Source organism: Pogoniulus pusillus, chromosome 21 (assembly GCF_015220805.1).
Source record: "Pogoniulus pusillus isolate bPogPus1 chromosome 21, bPogPus1.pri, whole genome shotgun sequence".
NCBI lineage: Eukaryota > Metazoa > Chordata > Aves > Piciformes > Lybiidae > Pogoniulus > Pogoniulus pusillus.
Genome location: NC_087284.1, coordinates 21,233,665 through 21,257,343, shown reverse-complemented (window position 1 = coordinate 21,257,343; position 23,679 = coordinate 21,233,665). Strand labels below are relative to the sequence as shown.

Below are 23,679 nucleotides of genomic sequence, written 5' to 3'. Positions count from 1 at the left end.
AAATATTTGAGTTTGATCATATGAGATTCTTTATTTCAAGCTTCAGTTATGTCTGTAATATGTTAATTTGCTGTCAATTAATTTTCCATTAGTGTTTTCAGGTCCAGATCTGTAACTTGTTAAGTGTTTGTGTCCTAGTGGTATTTTGATAGTTGTTCTATTTACCTTTAAACCCAATTTCACATTCATATATCTATTTACTTACGGCTTGACATGGCACCTCATAGTCTCAGAAAATTATGCTGAACACCTTCCACCCCTTCATTTTAATCAGTTGACCTTGTTTTGGCTGGCATTTGTCAGCTCACCTGTGTCACACTGATACTGTTTTCACTGCAAAGTTACCCAGGTTATCAAGGCATTGTACTAAGCTACATTTGTGGCAAGTATATGTCAGCTGCTACAGGGGGATATATTTTTAGCACTCAGTTGTCAGTTTACCTGCTGTTTCAATTCATTATACTTTAATTTTGTTGTTTGTTTTGGAATGTTGAACTTATGTAGTGGTATAAGTACTAATTTTTTGTTTGTTTATGGCTATTTCTTCTGTTGAATGTGTACTGATATTTGGGTCCTCATTCTTTATAGCTGTTGATGTTGCTGCAGTATATTTTTCTGAAGCTAGTAGTTTTGGCAGTTGCTCAGTGCTTCTGAAAATAGGAAAACAGAGCATCTGAGAAGGCCTAGAAAATTGAAAACAGATTTGAAAATCATACTGTCAGAGTTACTCTGATGTTCAATTAACTGGTTTGGAGCAGAACCGTAGCCAAAAGTGGTTGAGACTATATTGCCCTGCAGATGTTAAGTGGATTTCAGGAAACATTCCTGATTTAAAGCAATTATTTTTTGTACTATGTAGTGTACTTTTTCTGCTGAGAGAAAGAATCTTTTTCTACTGGTGGCTGTAAGATTATTTTACTTAATAGTGGCATAATGCCATTAGCCAACGTGATACACTTAACATAATTAATAGATTTTGGTTTGTTTAAAAGAAACAGAGCTGTGGTTTGTGGATTTCAGTATTTAGTGTATGAGTTCTTGAGAAGGCTTAAAATGGAGGTGCTTGTCAACACAAGCATATATATATATACCTTTCTGTTTTATCCACATGAATCTTCTAATCTGTGCATGAAGGTTTGGAAATAAACAGCAAGCAGATATAAAGGTGAATGTGACTTGAATAAATTTAGAGAAACTTACTTGCTACATATCATTTATAAGATTACCTGCAGTCAAGAGCAACAGATTACCACTTTTGTCACATTTGCATTGTGTATTACAGTCTGACTACTCGACTGATACTAGTCCTGAAAGAATGTTATGTGTACAAATCTATATTCATTTATTGCTGTACCACCCATTCCCTGATATCTTACTTGTACCTGCCTGTCTTGTGTCATTCTGATTCTGGATACTTTTGTGTAGTGACAGGAGTCCTAACGCTGTTGTTGCTGTCAATTAATATCCATTTTGGCATTGTACCAGCCAGGCAAGGAAAAAAAATGGTTTTTTTTTTCACATATTTAGGTAATTTGAGATTCACTATGTGCAGTGAGGAGCTTCTGCAGTGTAATTGTATTGAATACTTGCCTTAGTTTGTGACCAGCTTTCTCCTACCTCCATGGTAATTTGATGCCGCTGACCTTTATCCTAGCAGTGGCTGTATGCTGTGTTCTCTTTGTCTACTGGACTTGAAATTCAAAGTCAAGATTCTTGGACCCTCAGATTTTGAATGCACAGTCTGCTGGCCGTTAAGTTCTCCTCTTTGAAAGGCAAACACAGCAATTCTCAAACCTTGGTAAACTGTACTAATAAAATCAGGCAACTATGAGATGTTGAACCCTTAGTTTAACCTGTTATGAAAAAGTTAATTATTCTTAAGTGCTGATTGTACCTTTTGTGTATTTTATCGATTGTCATCTTCAAAGTGTCCTTTCTAGTGGTAGCTTCTCAAGTAGCTTTTTATGGATATACTTCTTGTAGTTTTATCAAAGATGCGGTGCTTAATCAGCTTGCATAGAAACTCCATTTAGCACTCAGCTTGAAGGGCTAGTGTTCTTGCAGTTATCAGTGCAGCCTGACTTAAAGATTAATTTGGTATTAATATAAAAAAAAACTTGAAAGCTTGTCAGCTCTCTACAAAGATGCCATGTAATTTCTCTTGCAAAGTTAGGAAGCATGCTGTGGCACTGAAACTGTCCCAGGGATTTTTGGGAGAAGCACTGACATGTGTACACTGCTGCATGTATTTAGGCTTATGTTAGTCAAAGGCAGTTGAGCCAAATCCCAGCAGGGAACTTCAGTGAAAAAGACACTCTGCAGTGCTGATAGCTGTAGTAGAATTTAACTTATTGGTGCTTATTTACTCAAAGACTGCTGTTAAATGGCATTCTCTTTCAAGGTCAGTTGGCTTATCGTGATGCCTGTAAAAGGTTAAAACCTGAGGTAACATTTTCAGATAGATAAATAGCCTATGCACATGTAACAGGATGTAAGTGAAGTCCATTATTGCTCCATAGCTTCTCCCTCTGTCTAAGACAGAAAATCTCTCACCTCTAGAAGGAGGTGTAGGACAGCATGAAATTAATGGACGTGTTTCTAGCATTTTTCATGGGAGCTCAATTTCCAATATCAGAAGGTAAACCTGGAGAAGACAAATGTAGGTTATTATGCTGGTTTTGACTACCAGAGTTAACCTCAGTGAAAAGAACATGCTTACTACATTCCATGGTAAAATATTAGTTGTTTCTTGCACTAAAAAGTCTTGGCTCATCGGTGTTTTCTGTTAGGGACTCAAACATCCAAAGTCAGATTGTCTGTATTGGACTGATGGAGAGCCAGGGATGCCAAGGCCAGGCTGCTAAATGTGTTCTTAAGTACATACTGCCAAAAACTAAGATTTGTTAATGATGTCTCTTCACTCTAGATGCTTGATTATGCTAGATGAAGGTGAAAATAACATTAATATCTGCAGTTTTTGTTGGCATTTAAATGTCAGATAATTTTTTTGGGATAGACCTTGTTTCAGTTGCAAGCTACCAATTACTCTTGAAGCATCCACAATGAGATTAATCTACTTAATATGGTCCAGTGTTTCAGGGATCTAATTTGCTGACTGCATTGGTGGTTAAATGGTAAATCTGAAACAAGCAGAATTATGTGAACACCACTCAGCTTCTGAAAAGATAGCTCAGTCTAGCATGTATACATTCTTAGGAATGCAGACTGTACTGTTAAGTGTACCAGGGATACCGTGGGCTAGCTACTTCTAATGATATAAACTGGCAATATGTGCCTTTCAAAATCCTCCTTTAACCCCAGATCTCACCTTTCATCTTTTATTTTCTTTCCGTAATAAGAGTGCTTTTGGTAATAGCCTTGCTATGTATAGAGGGCATGTCAAAATAATCTTAACTGTTCTTTCATCCATTTTTGTATCCTAAGAAATATCAAAGTCTAGGGTAGAAAAGTTGGCATCACTGATAGTAAAAACAGATACTTTAAACAGAATATTTTTTTGTTTCCCCCCCCCCAAGAACAGATTTATCTATTCTATATTTTAATTTTGTGTTTCAGCTAATAGTTAATTTGTAGTCTTAACACTGGAACACTTTGGCTTTTTTCAGCTCAGAGCTGTCAGCCTCAGTTGCTAAGGGTTATGTTGCACTTTAGTCTTTTGTGTAAGGCAGAGTAGTAGATCCACTTCACAGATCTTCTGAAGATTTGTGAAGTAGAAGACAAGATGTCTTGCAAGCAGGCATCATTTTTTAGTACTGGTATTTTGTGTAGAGCATTCTTAAATTAAGAACAATTAAACTGTACTTTGCAATATTATTTGAGAACATGAGGATAGTTGAACTTCCAACCAAACCCACAGATACCTTAATAGTGTTTGGAAATTTTTTCTTTGTTATATGCAGCTTTGTGTCTGAATTGTAGTAGAAAGCTGAAGAGACAATGCTAGAGGAAATAATCTTGAAAGTGACTTTCTGGGGGTTTGGCATGCTTTTTCCAAACATTGATCTCTTTGCTGTAATGAATAGATTAAGCCAAGGCTGTGAGAATCAACATACTAAGTTCATGGCACTGTATACACCTCTTGTCTTTGGCAGCTCAGTTAACTTGGTTATTTTTTGGAAACAAGGAAGTTGAGGTCTGTTGAGTTGCATCACTGAGTATTAAAACATGATTCTTTTTCCTATGATATGGATTGACAAGAACCTACCCTGCATGCAGTTCAGGGGATATTATATGGGGAATAGTCTGCTTTGTTAGACATTGAGTCCTAATCCTAGAATCAGTTAAGAAATGGAGGAGGAGGGCAGAGTCAGCTTCAGTAAATACTATCTAATTTTGGTGTACCCATCAGACAAAACATTTTCTAAGACTTTGAATAATGTAAAGCTTTTGTGTCGGGTCTATGAAACATGAGAAGGAGATGTGTTCCTGTAGTGTCAGTTTTTAGTACAGAAAGTAAGTAGCATAAATTAATAAAATCTGTGTTTCAGATCAGACATACTTTGACCCAAGTTAATTTATTGCCTGTGTGTTTGCATGTAGTGACTTCACTGTTCAGAGCAGACTTTAAATAGCTCTAACTTGTGTCCAGTGCTTCCAAACTAATTTTTGCCACATTTTTTTTACTTGATTTTAAGAGATGGGTAAATTCTTGTTGTTAATAGAGGTTTGGGGAGATATTTTACTTTTTCCTGAATTTTCTTAACTTGTTGGATATATTTGTCAGAGTACAGGAAAAATTTAATACATTAAGAAGTTCTTCAGGGGAGACTTTCTGTAATGCAAAATCTGTTCTCAAAAACATTTCTTTAAAATGGAAGCATACCAGCATTTAATTTTCTGTTTGCATATTAGTGTGGTGGTTTTGTGTGTTTGAGAGGTTGGAATGGAAACTGGTAATACCAGCATTAGTAGCTAAGCACAAAATTTAAGTCCTAGACCTTACTACAGTGCTGCTTTCCTCAAGAGGGCAGGAAAAAAAGTAAATTTTGTTTTTCAGAAGAAACCTTAAAAGGGGGGGTGGGGGGGGCAGGGGGCAGGCAAAGCACATTTGCTGAGGCTCTGGTGACAATGGAGTTTTGCTAATGTTAACACAAAGTTAAAGTGTTGCCATGCAGAAAAGTTTGCAGTTTTGAGAACCTGTGGACTAACGAAGAGCAAGTGTGATGGTAAATGAAAATACTGGAGTAGCAACACTAAGAAAATATGGAATTAGGCTGTCAAAAGCAACTTGGATGCTTGTAATCTATTCTGTGTTAGTGGGAATAGGGTAGAATTCCATAAGATGCTTGGAGAAGAGATACCTTGCAACCTGAAAATGACTTTCTGAAAATCTTTTCTTGCTATTTCAGCTATCCGCACATGGGTGTTTAATAATTCGTTGATGAGAGAGGGGAATGTCACAGTGCTATGAAGAGATTGACTAGGGATTGACTGTTGGATTTGCTCAAATACAAACATGGGGGCTAATTATATAAGATTGTATGCAATTCATACCAAAATAAGGAGTTTCCCCATGCAAGTGGTCATAAATCTGTGAAGCTTCTTGTCAGAGGACTTCATGAGTGTGAGAAATGTATGCAGGGTGAAAGGGAACCTGAAGTATTTGGAAGAAATCCTTGAAGGATAGCTAACAGATAAATCATGTAAAGCTCAGGTGAACACATTAAAATGGTTTGGGGCCAAAGTATGCTTTGGAATGTAATTTTTTTCTATTTATTTGTGAACATGATGCTAGAATGAACTTGTGTCATGGAGGAGGAATACTCTGAGCAGAGAGACAGCAAAAAGGGAGGGAAGAGCAAAAGTATGACTAAAGTATTTTCACATTTTAAAATACAAAATTGGAGTGAAATGTTGTAAGCAATAATGAGAATAGGAAAAAATACATTTATATATTATGAATGTGACTAACTGGCTACCAGTTTGGGAAACTAAAATTTCTCTTGTTTATTCCTCTTTATTAGCAAAACCAAATAGAAAACTGACATTCCTGTACTTGGCCAATGATGTCATACAGAACAGCAAAAGGAAAGGACCGGAATTTACAAAAGACTTTGCTCCAGTAATAGTGGAGGCTTTTAAGCACGTTTCAAGGTACAGTAAACTGTTGTGCAGTGTCCTTCATCATACTGTATTTGAGGAGTATTTAGAAAAATCCTAAAGTCATCTCTTCGTACCCAGGTAGCCCTTCTCGTGTTATTTCTGTACTGGAAGTTTTGTTTATTCCATTTTCTTTTGATCTTGGATAGTCTTAATGCTATTGGAGAAGTAAATTGTTTGCATTTAGTCCTCTTTGCCTTGTAAGGCTGTTAGCTATGCCTTAAGACATCCAAGAATTTTGATAGAGTTCTTTTCACATGATATGCAGCTGCTGAGGCATTGCAAACTTACTTGCAGTGTTTGTGTAATAACATGTAACTACAGATTTATGGGTTGAACAAGCAAACAGGGAATCGGGCGTTGGTCTTCTTTGTGTGCTTTACTAAGTCATCTTGAACAGGTCTCTGCTTTCATTTCTTTAAAATGTGATTTTATTTTCTGAGATTATTTGACTTTCTGGTACCTAGTGCTGATTGTTGGTTTTTTCCCTTGTAATAGTGAGTCTGATGAGAGTTGTAAGAAACACCTTGGCCGAGTGCTCTCTATCTGGGAAGAAAGGTCTGTTTATGAAAATGATGTATTAGAACAACTTAGGCAAGCTTTGTGTAAGTATTTTTCTGTGTATGAGGATTCAGTTGTTTGTTGGAAATGACATTTCCTTGACTCCTCTGTTTTTGTTTAGATGGAGACAGAAAGGTGAGGAAGCGCACATACGAACAGATAAAAGTTGATGAAAATAACTGTTCACCCCGAAGTTCTCCCACTGAACCTCCACAGGTAAAAGCATTTGACTTGCACATGAAACTTATTGTCACAGTACTTTAGGTTACAGGGGGAGCATACTGTAGTTTTAGGCCAGTTTGGCACTAAGCTGCAATGTAAGCTTTGTCCATCTTTGTCCACATTAGGATTTCAGCATTCGTTTCCACAGTGTTTTAGGTTCTTGTTTGATTTCCTTGATGGCAATGAGTAATGCACGTATTAGAATAAGATTGCTATCAGTTTATCAATAAAATATCTCAATCTTACAATCATGATGGCTGGGAAAATTTCTCTTCTACCTTGGATTGCTATGGCTTTGGGTAATTCTTGTGGTCTTTTTGCTGTGCTACTGCTTCATCTCAGAAGGCTTTTTTTTGTAGCAAGGAATGGCTATCCTTTAATCAGTTTAGTACACTTCTCTGTAACGGACATCTGGGCTTCTATGAACATCATCCCTGCTTCCAAAAGAAGTGCACTGATCTAGTCTGATGCAATAGTGAAAAAGACTCCATTATTTTTTTCATGTACTGTAAAATAAACACTGCTGTCAAAAATAAAATATTGGCAAGTGGTTCTATACCAAGAATTTAAATGAAAAGTTTCTTTTAGGAGGGTGATTTTTAAAACCAGTAACATTGCTGTGTTTTGAGAACTAACGGTTTTGTTTTGTTTTCAGTCTGAGAGGGGCTAGACTGTTGCTATATAATGCTGATGTCATAAGTGCTGTTAAAGTTATCATGACATTGATTCTGTAAGCTTATTGAGAAATACTATTTTGTACTAAGATTTGTGTCAATGAACAAGTTCTCAATCTTGCATTGTTTTTTCAGACCACAGATCTCATTAGAGCATTACAAGAACTAGAAAACGCTGCCTCTGGGGATGCAGCAGTTCATCAGAGAATAGCTTCTTTGCCTATAGAGGTCCAGGATGTGTCACTGTTAGACAGAATAACAGGTGAGGGTTGGGGAATCCTGTAATTGAAATGCTGTTCCGAGAACTTAACAGTATATAATGAAGTCATGCTTTACTTGTTTTTCTTTGCTTGCTTTATAGATAAGGAATCTGGAGAGCAACTTTCCAAAATGGTAGATGATGCATGTATGTTACTGGCGGATTACAATGGCAGATTGGCAGCTGAAATAGATGATAGAAAACAGCTAACTCGAATGTTGTCAGACTTTCTCCGATGTCAGAAAGAATTCCTTGCAGAGAAGGAACATAAGCTGGAAGTGCGTAATGTTTTGTTTTAGTCCATTCTTCTTCACTAAAGCTTATCCTTGCAAATGTTTTAGCTTGCCTAAATGACTTTTCTCTCCAAAGGTATTTCTTCGGTTGTTACTGGTAGTGTTTGCTTCCAGCACATTAACAAGATTTCTTTAGTTTCTAATGTTTTAAATCTATTAAACCAGATCAACATTTTATAATCACTTCATCTGTCTCTCGTTCTGCTCTTCAGCCTGTTGAGTCTTCTTAATGTGTACAGGCTTAGTTGCAGTAATGTGGATAGATGGTCTTATCCTGAACAGTACAGTTAATTCTTCATAGTGTAAATTTAAGTCTTAGTTACATATTACATTATTTAGTAATATCATTCTAATAGAGTGGCCTTTCTGGTAGTTACAAGTTTGTGAACTTTTAAACTTAATTAAAGCATACATTAATCCTAGTAAAATATAGTTTTAGCTTCTACAGCCTTTAACACAGCTAGATAGCAGCACTTGCACTGTTGGGAAAGGACAAATTATTAATAAGAAAAGGATGCCAGGTGAACAGTTCATTATGAGCAAATAATCCCCTAGTTATTCTGTTCCTAACCATTACCAGTCACCTGTCTTCCTGTCCTACCAGGTAAAGCTTCCTGTTGAACATCCTACATACTCTAAATAGGTCCATAATTTCATATGTATTGCTTTGAGATACAGGTTCCAGTGCTAACTTGGGCATGACAGCAGTAGAACTAAACCTGCATGCTTTTTGTAAATGCAGCAAATGCATACATGGTAAACATCTTAATTGCTCCTCAGGTTTCATTGTTCAGATCTGTCAAGAATCATGGAATGTTAGGGAGTTGGAAGAGGTCAAGTCCATGCCCCCCCCTGCCAAAGCAGGATCACTAGGACAGGCCACACAGAAGCACATCCAAATGAGTTTTGAAAGTCTCCAGAGAAGAACATTTTCCCATGTTAAGATAAACTTATATTAAGATATGCTTACCACCAGTACTACTTTTTGGTTTGGGAAGTGCACCCTGATGGAAATTTAAGGTCGAGATGTCTTAATGATATTGCTGTTTTTGAGAAGTGGCTATCTGCTGATGTAAATACCTGGAACGTTTGTTTTCTGAAGCAAGGGCTCTGTTTTCACGGTCTTAGGAAATATCATACTTCAGATAGAGCCTTGCTTCTTGGCTTCTCATTTGATAAAGCAGTGGCAGATGGCTTGTCACCTAATTCTCTGTGAATGTATTTCCTGAACTGTCTGTCCCTAGGTTTTGTTTACTTTGTTAGACTTCTGGTTAGTGAGCTTTTTTTTAAAGTATAATACAGTCTCTGAGTTGTAACAGTAAAATCTTCCTGAGTTAGTGTCACTAATCTGTGAGGATATAGTTGAGATCCTGCCTTACTAATGTGTCAGTCACTCAAGTACAGTAAGAAAACAATTGTTGTATTCTTAGTGGTAACATTTTTGTATTCCTGCTGTTGATCTGGTTTAACAGTATTAGAATTTGGATCTCCAGATAATTCTTACTGACTTTGAACTTAGATGTGAGACTTGGACCTAAATTTTAAGGTTTTCTATGTTTTGAAGAAAATTTTCAGGTAAGTAACTTTGAATGACAAATCTTTACATGAGTAGCTTTTTAAGAATGAGTTTCTCTAATAGTTACTTCCAAACAGAAGTGCATGATTCCCATCAAAATCTTGACAGCAAATTTTGGCATTAGATAAATAATGTAAGCTATCATGTCTGCATTAAAAGCTATCTGTACTGCTTAGGTGATTTTCACAAGTCTGTTCTGGGTAAGTAATGTCATCTTTAACTCTTGAATTGTTTTCTTTAACATCTGTCTAGCTTCTGTTGCAGGTGGTGGACATGGACCTATCTTCTAAAGATGTCACCATCCATTAGTGCACACATCCTGCTAAAAATAAATTTAAGAACCAAAATCTTGTATTGTCTGTTGTTTTTGAAAACTGAAGAGGAGGAGTTCTGTACTTAAACCAAGCCTCTACTATTTTTTATCTATATTCTCACAAACATTACTGAATTAGTGCTTGACATGAATGAGTATTTGGTGTCATTTCTTTTTCTTGAAGATAAAAACCTTCACACTGTTCCTAAAACTCCCAAGTTGTTGCGATCAGATTCTTTGAAATTCTGAATGCAGATATTTGGGTGTCACTCGCAGTGCAGCTGCCAAAAAGGAAGTTGTGAAAACAAGACTTCTTGCGACCTTCCCCTTTTAACTTATGCCCTAGATAGCTGGTTTAGTTGAACATCAGAAGTGGTAGATACAGAACTTTTTCTTTCACAAACACAATAAAGAACTTCCACTTTATTAATGTACATCTATTTTACATTTTATGTAGGTAATGGAGAAGGTGTGTTTTATAATTGCTATTTTGCCCCTGTAGAGCTCCCTTCACGTTTAGGATCATCCTGAAGAGTGTTTTCCATTCACTTAAAAAAAAAATACTTACACTGAACTTTGTCTAGAAACTTGCATAGGATTTATAGAGAAAATGGAAGTGTTTTGCAGAAAGATTATCAAGTTTCTCCAGAACTTTGAGGATTAATGTAACTTCCTGTTTTATACTACTTTAACTGTTCCACGCTGCTTTCTTCTTGTGTCCCTATCTTACTTTCCTGCCCGTCCCCTAGTTTCTGAACAGGAGTGTTGATTGAACTGTTGAACTCACTGTGGGTTGTTAAAGAGGTTTTGTTGTTGTTAGGCAGGAACAGTGAATTAGGTATACGTAAATCAATATCCAGATGTGCTCATTTCCTTTTGATCAAGACTCTACTGTAGATATTCCAGAATTAATGTGGCCTTAAATACAGGTATTACTTAAAAGTACTGGATTTAGTAGTGGTTTGGTTTTATCCTTTAATTTTTTCAAAGGCTTTGCACAATCTCATTCACTACAGAGAAATAGCCTCTGACTAAAGTTCACATAAAAGTTTTGATGGTTTGAAATCTTACATGACTAAACAAGCATGGGTGGACAGGGGCTCTGGATCTTGCCTTCATTTTGTTGTTATGGAAAAACATAGTATTGCTACACTTGGCACATACTGGATGAGCACACTCTCACATAGCATTTGTGCAAATTTGCCACTGGAAATTGTGGAATGTCTTGTCATTAAATCCAAAGTTTTTATGAAGGAAATGCTATTCTGGATCCTGCTGTGGTTTAGCAGCTTGCTGACACTTACTGATGTTGCCATTCCTTGTTTTCTGCAGATTTATAAACAATATTTTTATGTAGAATCCTAGAATGGGCTCCTTATATTCTACAGATTTATAAACAAAATTTATGTGTAGAATCCTAGAATAGGCTGGGCTGGAGGGGATTTCCAAAGGTCTTCTAATCCAACCCTCTCTGCAGTAAGCAGGGGCATCCTCAACTAACTGTTCCTAACATCCAAACTAAATCTGCTCTTCTGTAGTCTGAAGCCATTGCCCCTTGTGCTATCACTACAGGCCTTTGTAAACAGTCTCTCTCCGTGCTTCTTGTAGGTCCCCTTCAGGTACTGGAAGGCTGTTACTAGGTCTCCCCGGAGTCACTTCTTAAGGCTGAACAACCCTGGCTCCCTCAGCCTGTCTTTGTAGCAGAGGTGCTCCAACCCCCAAATCATTTTCATGGTCCTCTTCTGGACCCACTCCAGAGCAAAGTGGCAGAATCACCTCTCTGGATCTGCTGGCAGTTCATCTTTTGATAGAGCCCAGGATCCCTGTGCTCTCATATCTGGTTATAATTCTTTGTGGTTTCATAATCTAATACTGCATATTCAATGAAGTTTTATTTCATGATTGAGCTTTATAGCTTGACTTGTCCCCCTAAAGGATTTATTTTTACTGTGAGATTTTATGAGTAAATAACAAGGAGTTATCCTAGTCTGCAGCTCTGGAGGAAAACATATATTTTTGGGGCTTATGTACCCTTTTTTCGGTCCTCCTTTCTCAGCTTTAGCTTAGTATTTATGCCTGCATTGGAAACCATTATGGAAAGGTTTCAGGGATGACAATGGTATACAGGCTTCTTGTGTTTAGATTTTGTTTGTCAGATACTATTTACTACTGTTTCCTTCTCCATGGCTTTCATGTTATTGCAAAGTGTAGTGCTTTCCTTGTTTGTTCTTTTCATTAGACTCCTTGTACTAGTACCTTTGCCAGCATGTTTTGATGAACTTCAAGTAATGCATTCAGTTGTGCTTTATGCTTTTTAAGCCCACTTAAACGCAGTGGGATTGGTTTCTTTGAAACCTTTTAACTTGAGCAGCTGAAGTATTTTGCAGGGCTTTGGTTGAAGTTGAGGAAAATTGATTTGTAGCATGACTCATGCACTCCTTTTTGTCATGGAGTGAAGTTTACAGCATTCTAGGTGACCTACAGCTCCCTAAATGTGACAGCACCACAGTATAACTGAGTTAACCTTGAATGATCATGTTGCTAGTAGCAGTGCAGTGATTACAGAGCAAGCAGCTGAGAGCAGGAAGTGGGTAATAAGGTTTATCCATTCACAGCAGGACTATTCAGAGTATTTAAGATCTTCTGTAACCTACCTGGCAGTTGAAGACTCCCTGTAAGTACTGAGAGCAGGGAGATCATGTTGTGTGGTCTCTTGGACATTATGAGCTATGACCTACATTTCTGTTCAGGATTACAGTTTCAGAAACTGAAGCTGTGCTTCCATTTCAGGGGAGCATAGGATTTCTGCTGAAGTGTGAATTGATCCACAAAGAGATCATTTGCCAAATTACTTTTTTTTTTTCTGTAGGGACAGTTTCAGGTAATTTCTGCTGTATTTCAGAGGAGTATGTAGCTCTTGCCCACCAACAACTACAAGCTAAGGATCTCAAAGGGATGGACTGTATTCATTCTAGTTCTCTCCATACTACCCAGTACAAAATGGAATATGATTCAGAAACAGGTGTCTGCTTAGAGACTTGTATAGATCACTTCAAAGTCCTTGTGCATCATGAGGCTTTGATGCTTTTTTGTAGCGTAAATGCTTTATTCATCTTGAGTTGCACAGTGTAAGTTCCTTCAGTCAATATAGTCAAAGGCAGGTGTGTTTCCCAAAAAAACCCCAAACAAACCACACAGCAAAACCAGAACCACCCCCAACTACCTTTCCTCTCCCCCAACAACAAAATACATACAAAAAAACCCACCCCAAAACCAACGAAACAAAAAAACAAAGCCAAGACAAATTAGTAAACATAACCCCCCGAAATGGACCACAAGTGAAAACAAAACACCAAAACCCAACAAACACCAACCCTGCTGACTAAAATGCAGTAAGGTCAGTACTTTGGATTACCTACCTGAAGATGAGAAGTCAGGAATTTACATATCTGTTATTAAAGTTTATTAGGTTAGAAGCTGCAGAATGGAAGAGGATGTTTAAAATGAAACACAGGTTGCGTGCCTTACCTGCAACAGAAGTAGGCTTGCCAAGTATGTTTATGGGCTGCTAAGCTGTCTTTAATGTGGTTGCTTTATGTGAACATCTTCAGTGACAGGAGCTACAGTTATAAAGGCTAAGTTTTATCAGAGTAATTTGCTGGACTAGAGAACAGTGGCCCTCGGGTCAAACACAGCAAAGTCAAGTCATACAGTCACTGCATTTTGTTCTCTGTGCTGTACCAGTTTTATGAGAATGATAGTCCTTGTTTGCCTTATTTCCTAAAATCTGTCTTTATTTCACCAGTAAAGCCATCTTTTCTACATTTGTGATGGCCTCAGATAGAATAGCACATATTTTCTCCATTTCTTCTTGAGTTTTAGCCTACAGAGCTCTGTGTTATCATCCAGAGCAACAGAAATACTTTAAGACTTCCCCTTTCTAAATTACATTACCAGAAGTTTTCTAACAGAGTGGGCAGGTTGTGAGTTGGGCTTTACTCATCCTTGCAAAGACAAATTTTGCTTTGCTTCATGTTTTAAAGTATTGCTCGTCACTTTGAAGATGCACTTTATTCAAAATGGGGTAATAAAAATGTCATGCAACTTTTGTATTTGTAAAACATTTTTTACCAGTTTTACCCTTAGTATTTGTGACAGATGAAATTGATTTAGCCTTCACTCATTTCTTTTGAAATTTGAGTGTAAAAATAAGAGGATACTAGACTTACCTAAATATGGCTTGCTGTTACGATGCTTTTGGACAGAATGTTCATGGCTGCTGCAAGCCAGAAGCTTCATACTTTTAACCAAAATAAATGGATGTATTTGTGTCATCTTCAGAAGAACAAATTTTGCAGGTATGTAATGGATTTGGGGTTAGATAGTGGGAAATTGAAAACTGCATAATTGGTGCTCTATCAAGAACTTAAGTTTTTGAAGGGCAGCTGTAGATAGGCAGGTGACTTCATCTGGTGCTTTCTGCAGCAGACGTTCCCTTTGATCAGATGTGTGCTGGCAGAAAAAATACAAGTGGATGTAAGAAATGAATGTAAGAACAGGGTTAAAGAAATACTGAAAGTGGTGTCTGTATTTCAGTAGTAGTAGCAATTTGGTTTTTAAAGTTAAGACCACCTTTTCTACAAGCCTTTATTTCCCACAATAATATTGCTGCTGTTTAGTCATTTTAAAGTTCTGTGTGTGTCACTTAGACCTATTACAGTTTAAGAATTATTTTTATTTGTAAACCCTGCTTCGATCCCTCCTGCAACTAGAAACTTGCTTTAGGTAGTGTTGGATTTTGAAGCAATCATGAAATTTGAGATAGAAACATGAAATTCCGCATGGACTGAACACTGGGCTTCCTCAGTTTGCAGCTTACAAAGGAAACTGTTGTAACCTCGTTTCAAAATGGAACATTGTAGATAGAAAGGAGAAGGGAATCTATCCTGGTGACAAAGCTGGTGAAAGGCCTGGAACACAAACCCTATGAGGAGAGGCTGAGGGAGCTGGGGGTGTGCAGCCTGGAAAAAAGGAGGGTCAGGGCAGACCTCATTGCTGTCTACAACCACCTGAAAGGAGGTTGTAGCCAGGTGGGGGTCTCTTCTCCCAAGCATCCAACAACAGAACAAGAGGCCACAGCCTCAAGTTGTGCCAGGGCAGGTCTAGGCTGGATGTTAGGAGGAAGTTGTTGGCAGAGAGAGTGATTGGCATTGGAATGGGCTGCCCAGGGAGGTGGTGGAGGCACCGATCCTGGAGGTGTTCAAGGAAAGCCTGGATGAGGCACTTAGTGCCATAGTCTGGTTGACTGGCTAGGGCTGGGTGCTAGGTTGGACTGGATAATCTTGGAGGTCTCTTCCAGCCTGCTTGATTCTATGTAGAAACAACTTAAAAGTGGACAGCTGTCTCTAATGCTGCTATTAGAGACAGCACTCAAAGAAAAAATTGCATCTAGTGTAGCTACTTTAAGTCTTTGGTAGAGCACTTATTTAGCTGTGTCCTTACATATACAGAGGAAAATAATTCATTGGCTTCTGTAATAGAGGCAGCAGATATTTTTAGTCTATTACTAATTTTGTTGTTATATTTTATTGTTGGCATAGGGAAAATAAAGTTCTTAGTGGAGGAAATGTTAACTGGCTCAAACTGATTAGTAAAGTATAGGTGATTAGTAAATGTGATACCTTCATGACAAAACCTTGTTTGTGTTGAAAACAGCATTCAGAGTGAAATACTCTTGTTTTAGAATACATCCACAGTCTGTGGTATGTAAGGGCCATTGCACTTTCCATGTAGTGGTTTTGGTGGCTTGGTTTTTTGAAACCCAGTGCTTGAACTGATATTTATTTACTGAGTCCGTCAGCCACAGGTGTAATATCACTGAGAATAAAAACATTGAAGAATTTATGGGAATCTTGCATGACCAAGATATGGATCACTTTCAGCTTTAATGATTCTCTTCTCAGATCAGAACCAGGTTCATATGAGTCAAAATGAATGAGTTCATAGTTCATCTCTTTAAACAGTCACCAAAACTACTTTGATCCCATAGTTTAAATTCATTATGATCTTACATAGAGGTGCTACTGAACTAGTCACAGGATCATAGGATGTCAAGGGTTGGAGGAGACCTCCATATATTTGAGTCCAAGCCCCCTGCTAGAGCATCACAGTCTAGCTGCATCAAGAACAGTGTGGCCAGTAGGGCACAAGAGGTTATTCTACTCCTGTGCTCAGCCCTGGTGAGGGCACACCTTGAGTCCTGTGTCCAATTCTGGGTCCCTCAATTCATGAGTATGGTGGAACACTGGAACAGGTTGCTCAGGGAGGTAGTTGAGGCCCCATCCCTGGAGATACTCGAGGTCAGGCTTGAACAACATGACAGCTCTAAGCAACATGATGTAGTGGAGTATGTTCCTCTTCACTGCAGGAAGGTTGGACTAGATGACCTTTGGAGGTCGTTTCCACCCCAAACCGTTCTATGATCCTGTGTGTGGTCTGGATCAGTTAAAAACATTGAGCACAGACTCCAGCTTTACATCTTTCAGCGTAACTGATAAAGGCTTAGCATTTAAACATGTGTTTGTTACTTTAGGCAATTGTATTATGTGAGTCATGATTTTGAGCAAATTTTCTGTGTCTGAGTCAGTGCCCAAATTTCAGTAGGAGAAAGTTGTTGCAAAATACTGAATTTCATTAGAACTCCCAACAAAAACAGAGCTGTAAGTGAAAAAGAAATCCACAGACCACCTGTTGTGAGGAACAGCAGGCAGGCTCTCGATGCTGTAAAGAGGGATATAGTGTACAATTCTGAGAGCTTTTGCATGGTCCAAACACACATTAAAACAGCTTTTGTAAGAGATGGATTCTATGCAGTCCCCACATTTTTTAATAGAGGAGAAGCTTTTTTTCTTGTGTATACAGAATGAAAAGTTCTGTTGCTCGTTTTTTGGTGTGGTACAGTGTGCTTAGCAGTGCTTCCATTATTTGGGTATTGACATGCTTTTATGCTGCCTCACACAGCTTTGCCATATTGCACAAGGAGTTTTCTCCTGCAAAATCTAGTTAATCTGGAAATGTCATGAAATAAGCCCTACACAGCTGTAGAGTTCAAGCTATGTACAAACCGAAGGTGGGGAGGAGATTTTTACTGGTTTCATTTGGCTTCACTCTTCTTGATAATGCAGCTGCAAGTGAATTACTGTCTCAGAACTGTGGCAAAAACATACTTTTGTAGTTTGTCCTTTTTAGCTGTGAAAGGTGAGGGACAGTTGTGCTTCCACTGTACCATCAATGGAGGCTCCCCTTGCCTCATTGAGAACCTCATAGTGTCATCATAGAGTCTGAGGGACTCGTTTGGGCTTCAGCTTTTATTGCCTGGCTAGCTTGATGTTGTGCTTGCAGGTGGATTTGCAAGGCATCAGTAGAGAAATTATTTTTGCTTTACAAGGCAAGCCCTTTAAAGAAACCCAAGTATGGGTGTGAAAAAGACATACATATATGTATATATAAAATTAAATGCACAGTGACTTTCAAGGTCAGCCTTTAGGACAGTATCTTAAGTTTGGGTGCAAGTCTTTATATTTTATAATAAGTAACATTTGCATCATAAACTGGTTACCATAAGTGTACCTTGGATTTAGTGCTGTTCATTAGCATGTTGCCTCCTGCACATGGGGGAAATGTTACCCTTTTGCATGACACTTGCACAGCAGAGTGAAAACAAAGTGGCATAACCAGACTCAATACTTGAGGCTTCTATCTCACGGCAGACTGGCAACATTTGTGCAGAGGGTATTGATGTTGTTCTTCACTTTACTCTGCAATTGTCCAGAGATCTTAAAACTTGTCCTGGCAGGCTGGTTTTGCTTTGCTGGTCTGTGGATCCAGCTCTTGCCTGAACTCGTTGCAGGGTTGGACGTGCTTGTTTTCTTTCCCTCGATGGAAGTCATCCGAGGCCAGGTGTAGTTTATGGGTTTTTTCTTTCAAACTTCATGTTTATAAGAGATCTGGAAGAATAAGCTGGTGAACAGATGTACTGAACTAATACAGAAGAGATGGATGAGTATTTTAAAAGTTCCCAAATTGCCCTACAAGCCATGTATCATCAATTTACATGCAATTAAATCTGCTGCAATGGTAAGCCCTGTTCTGCAGCAAGAGTACCATCTGCACTGTTGTGTCAGGTCTTGTTTTCTCAGGGAATTTACAGTTGCCATCCAGCAAAATGAGATATAATTGAGAAATAACTTTGGACATCAGATCTGATAAAACCCATGCACTTCCCTACTTTGCTGAGGAACAGCAGCTTTTAGACAAGTTGTTACTTTAGCCTTTGCAAATGGAAGTAAAGCCTGATTTTATTTTTTTTCCCTTTAGAACTTGTGATACAAATTTAAAGCTGTGAGAGTGGATTTTGTATGACTAAGAAGTTAAGAGTGTCTGTTACACAAATCTCCAGGGTAGCTCGTGAAGACGCCCAAGTGATTTGCATGCTGACATACAAGAAGCATAGGGCAAAACAGGGAATTTAAGTAACTTACTGCTTTGTATAATTCCTTTCTTTTTATCATTGGAAACCCAAGTAGCTAGTTTAGAATATGCAGCAAAGGAACTGCTGAAGAGTAACTCTGTTTAGATACTTCATCACCACATACTGAACAGCCAGAAATGTGTGTCATGAGAATCTTTCCCAAGAATATCTGGAATGCCATACGTTGCAAACAGTGATTCTTCCTTTTCTGCCTTTCCAGTCCAAAATTACACAGTTATTAAAAATCAGATGAACACTTCAAAGAGAAAATAAACTTTTACATTGTTTGTATTGTGACTCTGTAAAGCATCTACTTAATTACTTGTGGATTCATTTGTAAATATCTTAGTAAAAAATTAATATCATCTCCTGATGATTTGACCTTCCAAGGTCCCTTCATGCACAAGTGGTTAGAAAACCCCCCAGATACTCATAAACTTTACATATATCCACAGATCTTAAATGCATTACTAAAGGCCTGTTTTTTCTAACAGAGATATTTTTTTCACTCATAAATACCTTTTAAAATTAAATCTTAATATTCTTTAATTTTAATTTCCTTCAGACCATTTGTAAATAGCTGAGACTTTAAGAAGCTGTAGTGGTTTGGGTGTTACCTGCACCTCCCACACTTAGGAAAATCACCCAGACTAGACTCAGCTGCTTTGGGAAATTGAATGAAGCTTTATAGTTACAGCTTAGCACAATATACAAGCAGATGTTTACAATATAGACAGAAATATACAAGGTATAAAAAGTAACACAGAAACACAACAGCCCTCCCAGAAACCAGAGTCCCCAGGAAGGGCTCTCAACCACCCTTCCCCTTTCTTCCTACCCCTCTACCTTACCCTAGACTTTGCCTTATGTTCAAGGTGAGTTTGGAGGGCTGGCCACAGGACTTAGGAAGCAGAAGGATTAGTCAGGCAGCAAGTTAGAAATGTGCAGCCCAAAGCCCAGAGAGAGACTCTGTTATCTGTATTTATGGTTTTGTTCTCATACATCTCAGCAAGCCTATGAGTAAAGCAGACATCACCACTGTTTCCTTTTCACAGACTGTAATCTAATTCTTCTCACCAAAATATCCCAGCTAGGCTCAAACTAGGACAGAAGCTATCTGTAACCCTACAGCCATTTCATTTTTTATGTCTTCAGAACTGTTCTGCTTTCTCCCTGGTGTGCCTATATATAGTATCAACTTGAGTATTTGCGCACAGTGGCTCGGAATTGTTCTGAAGTGTCTGATTGCTTTCTATCAGGGGTTCTCCAAAGCTTCATTCTGTTAGCCAAGATTGGAAACTTAAGAATTCAGTGCAAATTAAGGCATCTCTTGGAAGTGTGTAGCTTTGAATTTATTATGACTACATTGTCTGCTGTATCAGGTAATAAAATACAAGGACAACAAATTTAACCTCGAGTAGGCATCTTTAATTCAAGCTGCTACTCATATCTGCAATCCTGAAATGCTTTCAGTTAAGCTGTTGCATAGAGATTATACAATTAAGTCCATGTCTTTAAGTAGTCATTTCTTTGATAAATTAATGTTTGTCACTGAGTATTGATTTATAAATAAATGAATATTCATCCTTTTATGACCGAATGGAGTAAATAAAAGTAAGCCTACTAATACTCCTGGTAATGAAGCTTGTAAGTCCATATTTCCTTTTTTTAATTGGTTTTTACACTCCCCCAAACATTGACCAACTTCTTTGCCAGCACAATCTTCAAGAATAAAGATAAGGACAAGTTTGTCTTAAAATAACCTTTTAAAGTTACCTTTCCTTTGGGATGTTATAATTCTTGTTCTTTCTCAAAGTATTGTGGAATGGGGAAATCCTCCTTCTGCCAGGGGCAGAAAGACTCATTTTGATATGCTAATGAAATTCAACCCAAATTTAATGAAACCACAAGCCTTTGGGAAAATCCTACTTTTAATATGCTTGACAGAGATTTCTTAAAACATTAATAACTTCCATGAGTAGCTTATCTGCCAGAGACTTTTCTTTCTTGGGTTAAGATTTCTTTTGCAATTGCAACTCTATAAAGTTGTTCTCTCAGCTGACCCTGGGCCAAGAACCTGATGTGAAAGCTGAAAGCTGCTTCTATGAGTGGGCTGCTGGTGGCTTGTGTGAGTCTAAGTAATAGGGAGGTGGAAGCCAGTGGGTTTGAATGCTTGTGGAACTTGCCACCAGAGGCTGAAAAACTAAGAAGGGGTTCAGGACTAGATATTAAAGTAAAGAATGGAATCATTGATCAACTGGCTGAGAAGTAAGAAGTGACTACCCAGAAAAGCATAATGTCATGTAGGTCTGCAATTAGAGAAACTGGAATTCCTTTCAACTAAGAGGATGGCAACAAAACCTGGTACGAGGTGATAGATCTAATGGACATAATGCGTAGGCAGAGGACAGGGTCCCAAGTTGTTTTAGCTGCAGCACCTCTATACAGAGATTGCAGAAACATAGGAAGTTTTACTTCAGCCTATTTCATCTGGAAGGGAAAGTATTCTCTGCAGTGCACAACCTGTATTCTCTGCAGTGCACAACCTGTTTTCTCTGCCAACATCATGATTTTTCATGATGACTTTAGTGTCTAATTCAAAAATCACTTGGCTTTTTTTAACAGGGAATTACTGTTAATCTGGGTGAGAAATTAATATGTTGTTAGCATTTCACAAAGTGTCTGTATTCTATTCTGCTTACTAATGGAAATTCTAGTAATCAGTGGGATTCTAATGAGCAGAATAAGTTCTTGTAATTGTCTCATAATCTGCTTGCATGACTGGAAGTACAAAAAGTCATTGCTTGAAAGTTATTTTAGAGCACTGAAGAAATTGAAGAGATTTATCCTATGCTCAGGCTACCTGTATATACCAGGATTAAAGTTCTCTGTAGGTAGCTAGCAATGCAAGTTATACTCAGTGTAGCAAAAAATCCCCAGAACAAACCAAGCAAAACCCAAACAAACAAAAAACCAACAAAAATTCCCAAACAGATAAGAATCTTTCTGCCTCTTCTTGACTGTTGGAAGGAAATATCTTTAGTCTTGCCTCATTTACACTGGGGCAATTGAATTATATGATAAAATCAACATAATGAAATTTAAATTCTCCATGATGATTTTTGCAGTGTCAATAATGTGGTTAAATTGTTAGGTGGTTGTATAGGATACAGCATTTCTTAGGTGGGGGGGACACAGGCTCTGCTCACTGCTCCTTGGGATAGGACAAGGAGCAATGGGTGTAAGTTGCAGCAAAAGAGGTTCCACCTCAACACAAGGGGGAACTTCTTTACTGTAAGGGTCCCAGAGCACTGGAACAGGCTCCCCAGAGAGGTTGTGGAGTCTCCTTCTCTGGAGCCTTTCCAGGCCTGTCTGGATGTGTTCCTCTGTGATCTGTGTTAGATTGTGTGGTCCTGCTCTGGCAGGGGAGTTGGACTCGATGATTTCCTTGGATCCCTTCCAACCCCTAACATCCTGTGAGCCTGTGATTAATAAATAATGATTAATAGATACATTAATTATGGCTGGCTTCACCAGTACTCAACACAATGTGAAATCTGAAGTCCCAATTCAACAAGTTTCTGAAAACTCAGGATTAGATCCATAAATGCATAGCTATAATATGTCTTTTATTATAAAAATGAATACAATATACTTCTGATTGGTGAACTTGGTGTGGCTGATCAGCAGGCCTGGTTAGATAGTGTTCAGTTGGGTTTTATTCTTTCATCATTATGAGCTGAAAATAATTATAGGCTGGATGTTAGGAGGAAGTTGTTGGCAGAGAGAGTGATTGGCATTGGAATGGGCTGCCCAGGGAGCTGGTGGAGGTACCGTCCCTGGAGGTGTTCAGGAAAAGCCTGAAAGAGGCATTTAATGCCATGGTCTAATTGACTGGCTAGGGCTGGGTGCTAGGTTGGACTGGATGAGCTTGGAGGTCTCTTTCTACCTGATTGTGGTGGTTTGGCTGTTACCCGCCCCCCACACTTTAGAAGGTACCCCGGCTAACTCAGTCGGTTGATTCTATGATCAGTAAGTTGCTGGTAGACAGTTTCTAGGAAAAATCCATACTACTAGTTGCACAGAGAAATGTGGGGGTTTTAACAGAGTGTTTACCATTTATGTACTTACAGTTCAAAGCCCAATAAGCCCACAGCTGTGCTTCCAAAGTCAGATGCTGAGAACATGTTAGAGCTGTCAACTCTGCCTCCGAAATACACAGTTCACTGGGTTCTTGCCTGTTAAAGGATGTTCAGTCATCTAACTTGCAGAAGGAATACTTTTATGTGAAAACTGTCAAATGGAGTAAGTAGAAATGATGGTGTTACCAAAACAGCCTCATGTTGCATTCTTCTGCATTACAGGAGTACAAACGCAAGCTAGCCAGAGTGTCCCAAGTACGGAAAGAACTCAGGTCACGCATCCAGAACCTGCCTGATCTCTCTCGACTTCCCAATGTCACGGGCAGCCACGTACACCTACCATTTGCAGGAGACATCTACAGTGATGATTGATTACAAGAACACCCTTTCATAACCTCTACTTTTCTGTGAAATGAGGGGTAGGTCAGAGTGGTATTCTTGTAGCATTATTTTTGTATATTGTTGGGAGACTGTCAGTAAAAAATAATAATTTATAACAAATGGTTTAAAAAGTTGATTTGTTTTCTATTTTATTGGCAAGTGAACATGAGGGTACATTTATAAAAGTGGCATCTATGTCTATTACATTGAAGAATGGATAATTATCTTTTGTAAAGATTTTAGTTGAGTGCCCTGTAAAAAAAAACAACCAACATGCTAGGATTTTTTTCTTATGTAACCTATATTTAATGTAGATCAATGTATAATAAACACATACTTCTAACTTGAAACATTTCAGTTGCTAGTGAGGGAGTGAAATGTGAAAATCAGAAGATCATATTTGCAAGAAGGTTGGTGCAACTTAATACAAAGGTAAAAATGATCTTTCTGTCCATTATATTTAAATTACCTGCTCCCAAAACAAGCCAGGTAGGTTATTTTTGAATGTCAGTAACCTGTTTCATATTGGAAAACACAAATCATGTTACACTGAGCAGCTCTTTCAATTACTTGAAATACTGCAGTGATTTAGTATCATTTACAAGGCA

At 38.1% G+C, this 23,679-nt stretch overlaps 1 protein-coding gene across 5 annotated transcripts in view; it reads left to right on the top strand.

The window, feature by feature from the left end:
- Positions 1–23,421, top strand: part of RPRD1A (regulation of nuclear pre-mRNA domain containing 1A) — a 28,940-nt gene extending 5,519 nt beyond the window's left edge. The window contains exons 2-7 of one of the 5 annotated variants that reach the window (XM_064161208.1): positions 5,985–6,114; positions 6,619–6,725; positions 6,803–6,897; positions 7,713–7,839; positions 7,939–8,114; positions 22,913–23,421. In XM_064161208.1, coding sequence (XP_064017278.1) covers positions 5,985–6,114; positions 6,619–6,725; positions 6,803–6,897; positions 7,713–7,839; positions 7,939–8,114; positions 22,913–23,062 — 785 coding nt within the window. In that variant the 3' untranslated portion in view covers positions 23,063–23,421. Of the gene's footprint in view, positions 1–5,984; positions 6,115–6,618; positions 6,726–6,802; positions 6,898–7,712; positions 7,840–7,938; positions 8,115–8,909; positions 10,053–18,394; positions 18,831–22,912 lie in introns of those variants that run through there. The other 4 variants (XM_064161212.1, XM_064161211.1, XM_064161210.1 and 1 more) reach the window with 4 other exon arrangements.
- Positions 23,422–23,679: the final 258 nt, after the last annotated feature.